At 42.6% G+C, this 9490-nt stretch overlaps 1 protein-coding gene across 1 annotated transcript; it reads right to left on the reverse strand.

Annotated features, from left to right (window-relative positions):
* Positions 1–349: 349 nt before the first annotated feature.
* On the reverse strand, positions 350–9093 carry SOX11 (SRY-box transcription factor 11). The gene has a single exon (XM_075923536.2). The coding sequence runs from the start codon at positions 8790–8792 to the stop codon at positions 7593–7595; it is 1200 nt and encodes a 399-aa protein (XP_075779651.1). The 5' UTR covers positions 8793–9093; the 3' UTR covers positions 350–7592.
* Positions 9094–9490: the final 397 nt, after the last annotated feature.

A 9490-nucleotide genomic window follows, 5' to 3' on the forward strand; every position in this document is an offset into this window, starting at 1 on the left:
TTTTTTTCCCTATTCAAGATGTTCTAATGCTCCAGAATGTCTAAGGAACTCTTTATTTGATTAATCAATTGTACAGATAAGAATCTATTCTCAGATTTGGAAGCTCTAATCTGCTCTCACTGACTTTTCTATTGTTGATTTCAGGAGGAGCACGATCCTTTACTAATTAATTAGCATTATCATAGCTATTAAGTTAGTGTCATGGAACAGAACCCCATTGTTATAGATGCTATACAAAGACAAAACAAAACAAACCACCCAAACCACCAGTGAATGCTCAAAGAGCTTCTGATCTTTTCCTTCATGCAGGAAGCTACAACCCGCCATACATCAAGATGTGGATACAACAAAGTTTTCAGGTTTATATTTACATATCTAAGTCAATCTTTGAAGATATACATATTAAACAAAAGTTAACCCAATACAAGTCTTGTTTGTCCTTTGATGAATGATAAAATATGTACATATAAGACCTCTGGATGTTGAATTTTAGCAACAGATGGCTTCTGCTAATTGTGCATTTTGAATTTGTTACAATATAACACAAACATTTCTATAAAACCATATTTAATATACAACAAAATCTCACCACATAAACACATTCAAACACCTTATTATAGTTCCATGAATCAATTACAGATTTTCATAAAAACATTTTCATATCTAAAATCTTAATACAGAATGATTTATTTCTATGCCAAAATACATATAGACTGTAAACTGTAGAAAAAGACAGAGAAACGGGGTTTGCTGGTATTTAATCCATCTTATTTCTTTCTTTCATGTTCTACTTTAAAACATATCTGAAAGGTTTACATAAAACACTTTGGTTTTTATCCAAAGTTGTAACAAAGAAAAAAAAGAGAGAGAGAGGGAAAGAAGATAATTTTCTCTTCACTTCACTGTCTCTTGGATGTGCACAGAACAGCATTCTCTGTCAGCACATGTTACCCTGGTCAGGATTGTGTGCCATGTTGGCTTTGAAAGAAAGACACAACATTCCATTTACTAGAAGTATTGGGTGCCCACAGAATGAAGAATGGAGCCCCAGCAATAATTGAATTGCATTTAGCAAATACAAAACTGGAAAAAATCCACATAAAAACACATATGAAGATTGATCACACAATTTTATTAGAGTCTTTTGAACAATTGTATTATGTTGTTCCTTTATTTAAAAACTCTTGCAAAAAAAGACATTGGAGTGGACTGTTTTCAACCCTGAGCATTAACACTGCATATCAAGTACTGTAGTAAAGAAGCTGGTTAAGATTGTAGCACTAGCACAAAGTCACTGTTATTAATCCTCTAAGTGATCAGGTTTTTACAAAAAAAAATACATAGTTTTCAATAAATAATGCTTAATTTTACAACTTTGATACAGCAATGTCATACACTGTTTGACACATACTAAACTCTGCATGCTATATAGTCTACTAGAAGACAAAACTTTGCCATGCATTTTCTTTTTCTAGTGCTAGAAAACACTTTGTCCTCCAGTGCATTGCCTCAAGCAGGCTTACCCTCTTCTGTCTCATAGCAATAGGCCGTGCACTGGCATGCAAAAACCTTAAGTAAAGGTTCCCCCCCACCATCACTCAGACTTCTAAACAAAAGTACTTTTCAGCTTTTTCCCCCAGACCTGGAGTGTCTATGAAAATTAATTTCATGTGACCTTTGAAAAGTCTTTCAGATTACATATTTTAAAAGTGTCATGCTGAAAAACGGCTCTAAAACATTCAATCTTCCCCACCTGTGGCCATCACACAACATCTTTGAAATGTTGTAACCATCAAAAGTCCCACACTGGAAAAATAGGCCTCCATTTTAAAACAGCCCATCAAAAAAAGAAAAAAAAAAGTATCACAGCATTTATGTAGAGACTCCAAAACTCCAACATATATACAAGAGCAAAACCAGATAGAAATTGCAAATCAACTAACAATGGCATATAACTCTTCTCCCTGGTGCACCCAGGAGTTGAGGCAAGTTGGTTTTGGAGATACACAGGAAGATGGAAACAAAATCAAATGTGATAATAGGTGCTCCTGGAATAGTATTTATTATTTAATCAAATTTCCTCAGATGGTAAATCACTGTGTCTTGATTTTCTGTGAGAGGTGAATATTATTATTATGTAATACCATGATAGTCAAATCCATCTTAATTTCCTCATGTTCATTCACTCTGCAAGATTTCACTGCACAGAAAATCCAGATATAATATCTAAGCCCCCAAAAAAGTTTGATTAAATAATAAGCACTGGAACCTCCATTCTCACACTTCCAGGTTGATTATTCATCATTGAAAACCACTCACCCCTTTTTGACCGTATTGCTTCAGGGGTTTACTTTTATATATAGAAGTCATTGCTTTGAAACTGCTGTCCACCATAATCTTCTAAAAGTTTTTAAAATATCCCTATCTTTGCACTGGCATAAGTATTGGATTTCCTAAGAGAAAATCTACCCAAGGAAGGTATTACTTTTATACATGAAATACAAATTTTGTTTTCCTTTTTTGTAAGTCATTCTACACTTTCTGCACATTTGTGCTTTATATTGAATATAAAAATAGGTCTTTAAAACTCTATTTACTTTAAACTCACTAAAAAACTACTTGCGTGTGAAATTCTCTTACAAATTCACTGCATCCATGTAGAGAAGATAAAACTAATTAGGCAGTTAATTGATACAGGTAGTGTGTAAAAAAATAATAAATTTTAAAAATCTCAGCCTGAAATTTAGGGGAAAAGAAATAAAAGGAATAAAATTGAATAGTTGAAATCTAAGGCAACTCTGTATAGGGAGGGAGTTTCTTTCTGGTCATTATCATAAATTAAGATTAAGGGGAATTTAGAAAAAGGGCTGTTTTCCAAAAAAATTTAAAAAGAAACAAAAAACAGGAGGAATTAAAGTCCAATCCTGCACATCCTTCTTTAGGCAAAAAACTCTCATTAAGCTCAAGGTGATTTTTTTCTAAGAGGTGCAGGTTTAAGCTCACACCAGGCCATCAAATATGATGATCTGGCAAGGGTAGAGAGAAAAGGAATGTGGAGTATCAAATAACTGAAAACGATATGGCCCTGACTCTGACCTCACAACAGTTTTACACTAGAGTAACTCTAGAGTTGCCCTTGATTTACACGTGGGTGAGTGAAAAAGCAAGACACACATGTAAACCACATTCAATAGACTCTTATCTTTGGGGAAGTTTAGCCTGGGTGGATGTGAATGCCTGTACTTTAGACCATGTTATTTAGATATTTAAAAAACGTTTTGACTATGTCTTCCTGTTAAACTTGAAAAATATTGCCCTTTTAAAGGAATCAAACAATTTACAATGAGTTAGTACTTTTAGAGTTGAGAAAGTGAACAAAAGAAAGTAATCGAAAGGGGAAATGTCAATTGAAGTTTCCAAAAATATTCATTTTCAAAATCTGAAAAATACCACCACCTTTTATTTAGGTCTGAAACTGAAGTGAGATCCTATATGTTGTAAAGAAAGTTATTTTTTTTCCAACTGGAAAAAAATGAGTTTTCTTCTTTTATTCCCCTATGTCTGCTTATTGATAGAAAAGTATCACAGAGGCCAAATGAAAAAGGGGCAACAATTAAGGAAGTAAGTGGGAGGCACTAAGCATGGAATTCAAAGATTTCTCCAAGAGGGAAGCTAACAAGAATCATATAACGTAAAAGGAAAAAACTGGGCCTAAAAATTCAGTTTGACCAGGAACATAGCCACATAAAATAGAATAACTTAGTTGATGTAGTGATCTTTAATGGCTACATGGCTACCTCCCAGGTATTGATTTCAACATGGAGCAAATTTTGATCCTAAAAGTATCATAGTTTAATTAGAATATTCTTTTTCCTTGGACAATATGCAAAATTAATCACTCTAATGGATGGAAAGTTAAACTTCTTGGGAAAAATATATCCTGTTCCCCTATATAATGCATATTAATTTTACATATTGTTTTACAGTTCACTCCCAAAAGCCCACACGCTTTTGTCAGGGTATTTTTTTCCTTTGTCTAAAGTAAACCTGTTGCTCTTTAAAATCTGCCTGACTGCTCTATACTTGGGTATTTCAAATTAGTTAGTCTTGATTCATATTTTGTAATGGTAATTTTAAACATTTCCTCCAAAAATACATCAAGATTTTTGTAAGCTGAAACATAGATCTTATTACAAATTAAATCCCAGTTTAGATTTGACCGTCATTCAGACATAACTCAATGAACATTTGCAAAACACAAATGTTCAATTATACTGCCTATCATTTTAATAACCAAGGATGCGTATCAGAAAGAAGGGAGTGGAAGAAATTGCCACACCCTCTCATGATAGCTGAAAGAATTGCTAAGAGAATTTTGGCTCAGTTTTTAAGATTGGGAAATGATCTAATGTTATAATCCTCATCCATGAACATGAACTGGTTTTCAACACTAGGACAGCTAATGGTGAGGCTATAGAGCACTTACATTTTTATTTTATTTTTTGCCTTAGAAGAGATAAATGTCATTTGTTTATAACCTAATTGCTAAGTAATTATAAAGAACATACTAGTCATTTGAGGAAAAAAACCCTGAAAATTTAAGAAAATCTGTTTTATTGAGGACTATCCATTGCCAAAGATATTTTGTATATTGTACTTTTGTTTGAAAATTTTTTTTTCCCATAATTTATTGTCACAATGCAAGACAAATTTAGGTTCCCAGATATGCTGTATCTCTGATAGCAAAGATGTATGCCAGCTTTCATTTAGAATCATGAGTGCCTTTTGTTAAAAAAAATACTACTGTATTATTATTATGAAAGAGATCAGATTATATTAATCATTTAACTACCAGATTATTTAACTAACCTAAAGTAGATATTTCACCACTTAAATGCCTAAGAATTGTCTTTGATTAAACATAACATGCATGCAGGTTTAACTGCTATGTTTTATTATGCCTTACAAATATGTATGCAGGATTTTCATTTTCAGCAAGTCTGAAAGCCTGTAGCGGTGGGTTGCCACCAAAATTACCAGCACAGTGAATTGTCCTTGTAAACAGCTGGATCATTTATTAGTGGATAAAGAATGAACCAACGCCTATCAGATAAAACTAAAACTTCTGGAGAAACACCATCGCACCTGGCCAGTCTGTTCAGTGCCATCAGCAGTTCTTTCAAAGTGTAAAACTGAAATCTGACGGCTTCTAAGGGGGAAAAATGCACATTTACAAAGTCAGCTTGTCTGCAGCAGCCGCTCCCATCCGCCCTTCCCACGCCCCAACTCTCGGGCAACTGCAGCCGAGAGGGAACTGGAGCGGATCCCCTGGGTTCGCCAGCTGCCGGTAGGGCGGGGCGGAGGTTAGCGCCGTGGCGCTGCCGAGGCGGCAGCAGCACCCTCTGGGCAGGGTGACACTACGGGGCCCGACCAAGCAGCTCTAGGAGGAAAGAGGCGGGGAGAGGGTGGGCTGGGGGCAAATCGCTCCGGCCCGGCGAGCTCGGCAGGGAGGGGAGCGCTGCACAGGAGCGAGAGGGCAGCGATCCAGCAGCTCCCCCGCCTCGCCTGCCCCTTGGAAGGGATGCAGGGGGAGGCGGGAAGCAGCCGCACATGGCCGGACACACCCCCTCCGCGCCCAGCCAGCCGAGTCCTGCGCACAGCACAGCCGACGTGGGAGGGCCCCCTCGCCCGGGAGCCAGCGCAGACCCCTCCCCGCCATCCCGAGGAAGAATCCCCCGCCCCGGCCGAGCAAGCTGCGCTCCCCGACGCTGTGCTCCGCAGCCGAGCACTGCCATTGGGGGAAGGGAGCGGAGCCAGAGCCATTCCCCACCTCCTAGGCGCTCGCAGCGCAGCTTGAAGGCACTCCTACCCGCGCCCGCCCGGGAGAGGGCCACAGCCCCCCGCCCCCAGCCAAGGGCCCCTCCACTAGCCGCGGCGATGGGCCCCTTTGGCGAGCAGAGATGCAGCTGGACAGAAGGCAGGTAAAGCGGCAGAGAGCCTAGCATTCAAGCGCGCCTGGAATCACGTTCTCCGCCCCTGCCCCCAGCCCATCTTTCTGGGAGCAGCCACTCTCGGGCTCCCTTTCTAGGCTGGCGGAACCTGGAAAGCAGGAGTGGGGCGGGGCCCAGAAACGCAGCGCTAAAGCAATCTCCCATTCTTCCCCCCTAGCTGCACACAGACCCAGCCGCCTCCAGCTCCGCGGGTGGGGCGTGGGTTCAGGGCATCGCCAGCGTTACTTCTACAGACACTAATAGCGATACGAGTTTCTATCAGTTCCAGCTGATTTATTAAAATTGTCAAGATACAGACTTTCAGCATAAAAAAAAGGCAATGATGTTGACAGTGCACAAGTCTGCTTTTGCCATCATTTGCTACAAAATATGCAGATGGTCTGTACTTTAGATTATATTGCACAAAATGAGAAACTTTTTTTTAACTATGTGCCTTTTTTTGCTAAAAATCGAGAATCCAGTTTCATACCTTCCATCTGGGGCCCCATCCACATATCACAGCGTATGAGATACATAAAGTCCTACTATAGTACAGTACATATACAATCTTTTAAACTAAGATAACAGCTCTGAGGTCTATATCACCATTTTCAATAAATCTTTACCTACAAATATTGAACAAATCTGAACTATAGCTGTACAAAAAGTTTCTTTTTTGTTTTAAACCACAAGGCCTTTAGATGCAAGGATTATTTTTAAAATTTTAATCCTTTTAAAACCAGGACGTAACGTACCAACAAACTTGCATGCTAAAAACAGAAAAAAAAATAAAAGGGAAGAAGTGCCTGAAAAGTCTTACTGAAAAAACACAGCAAGAATGTTCCCTTTTCACTGTACAAAAATACGCCTGAAAATATATTAATTTTTAAAAAAGACTGAGGTCTGTTATGTATCAAAAATGTTTCAATACCTTTTTGTACTGAGGTCTAGGCTGTCTGGTATTCAATCAAGGAGGTATAAGGGAACAAGTTACAAAAAAAAAGTTGGCAAGTAGAAATCACATTTGTAAAACCATAGACAATTTGATCTGAAAAGTAAACTCTGATCTTAAGTCAGTTCACAGTTTTTTCTTTTTGTAAGCGTTTGTACAGTCTGCATTTTTTCAAGCTCCCTGCAGCTTTGTTAAGAATCGGATGCATAGAAGACATCAGTTTTCTCCCTCCAAAAAGTTGCAATGGTCCCTTTCAGAAAAAAAATCAGAACAGTTCTTTAAGATCTCTCACGGGAAAAAAATCCACAAACCCCCTTGAGTAACAGTTGTGCTGCCAAAAGACTTCTTTGCAGACCATCTTCCAGACTTCAATCACAGACCGACAAGCTTCGAACATCGACTTCTGTATCATTTTTCCCCCAGTCCCCCATGCCTTTTTGTTGTTGTTGCGATCACCAAATTAAAAACAAATTCATAACTCCGGGCTCGATTTGGAACTAACTTTGAGACTTAAAAAAAGAGAAAAAAACAAGACATTTGATTATTTCATTTTTTACTCCACCGCTTCCATCATATCGCCGCCAGCATCATCTTTCCGTTCCGATTTCTCTGCACTGTTGTTCTCAATGAGCGACACGCCTTCCCGCGGCTCAGTAAGTGAAGACCAAGTCGGAAAAGTTCGCCTCCAGCCAGTCCCCTGCAATCATTTCGCTCAGCTCCGGGGTGCAGTAATCGGGGAACTCGAAGTGAGAGCCCAAGCTGCCCTCGCTGAACGAATCCAAATCTTTATCCACCAGGGACAGAGACAGGTTCCCCGAAGCGGAGCTGCCGCCCAGCTCCGAGGCGACGTGAGGGTGCTGGGAGAAATTCAAGCTCAAGTCGAACATCAGGTCGTCCGTCTCCTCGCTGCTGGAGGAGGAGGTGGAGATGGACCTGGAGGAAGCCGGGGAGAGGCTGGGCTGTTGCTGCGGGCTCTGCTTGGTGATGTTCTTGAAGTTGTAGTACAGTCTATTGCTGCCGCTGCTCCCGTGCGAAGCCGCGCTGCCCCGGACCTCTTCGTACAGGCTGGCCCCCTCGGTGGACTCTGCCGAGGAGCTCAAGGTGGGGCTGGCCGGGACTTTGGCCACGTTATATCGCCTCTGCTGCTGCTGCTGCTCGTCTTCCTCGTCCTCCTCCTCCGTCTCTTGCTTGATCCTCAGCTGCAGCTCGTCGTCCTCCTCCTCCTCTTCGTCCTCCTCGTCCATGAAGACGCACTTGACCGGTTTGCTGCTCACTTTCAGGGGGCCGTAGACATAGTCCTCTCCCGCGTAGTCCCCGGGGTGGGTGGCTTTAGCCCCGGGCTTGGCGGGAGAGGAGGAGGAGGACTTCGGCTTGCTACATTTCTTACTGGAGCTCTTGGCGCTTTTGCTGCTGCTGCTGGTGGGGGCGTTTTTCTCCGGGCTGTGGCTGGCACTGGGCTTGGCCGATGGGTCCATTTTGGGCTTTTTCCTGGGTCGGTATTTGTAGTCGGGGTAATCGGCCATGTGTTTGAGCCTCAGTCTCTCCGCCTCCCGGATGAAGGGGATCTTCTCGCTGTCCTTCAGCATTTTCCACCGCTTGCCCAGCCGCTTGGAGATCTCCGCGTTGTGCATGTCCGGAGACTGCTCCATGATTTTTCTCCGCTCGATCTTAGACCACACCATGAAGGCATTCATCGGTCTCTTAATGTGCCCGGACGCCGTTTTGCACCAGTCCGGGTCGCTCTCATCCAAAGCCACCGGGCTGCATGCCATAAACTCGCCCTCTTCGGTGTCCATCGCCTCCCTGGGCAGGTTGCTTTCAGTCTCTGTACTTTCCGCTTGCTGCACCATGCCGGGCTGGGAGCGGTCTCTTTGTGTGTGCCAGCCCTTTCTCTGCCCCGCCGCACGAGCCCTCACAGGAGGCACAAGGTGGAGCCCAGCGTGCGGGTTGCCTTCCCCGCCTGCGCCTTCCCTTCCCTTCCCTTCGCCGCTCGTACCGCCGCTCCTGCTCCCCTGGCACCAGGCACCCGCAGGGCTCTCTCCGGCTCGGCTGGCTCTTTCCCCTCCCCCTGCAGCAGCAGCAGCCGCTCGGACCCGAGCTCCCACTAGATCACACGCCCCCTTCTGCAAAAGTTGCGGCCGGGTCCTCTCCGAACTAGTTATCAGGGTTTCATATGGGTGACATCACTCCCCGGGCCAGCCAATAGTGTAAGCCCGGCTCCTCCCACTGACTCCTCCCCTCTGCCTTTATTGAAGTCCCCCACCTTCGCCCCCTCCCCTTCTTACGGTTTCAGTGGGGGAGGTGTGGGATTGGAAGAGGCTGGGAGCTTAATCTTAATATACATATATTAAAAATGACTTGCATGGGTCATTTACGATGGGTTGTATTAATGCTTTCACCCTCTCCTCCTGGGCTGGCTATTAGAAAGCAAAGCAATTTATTTTGCTAGAGAACATGGGATAGTGGCTGTGAATCTGGTGCCATTATTTTCCACTGCCTAGTGCAGCCAGTCTGGGTGAGCTCATGTCCTAGCTAGGGACTGAGGTGC

The sequence above is a fragment of the Pelodiscus sinensis genome, chromosome 3 (assembly GCF_052426305.1).
Source record: "Pelodiscus sinensis isolate ZL-2025 chromosome 3, ASM5242630v1, whole genome shotgun sequence".
NCBI lineage: Eukaryota > Metazoa > Chordata > Testudines > Trionychidae > Pelodiscus > Pelodiscus sinensis.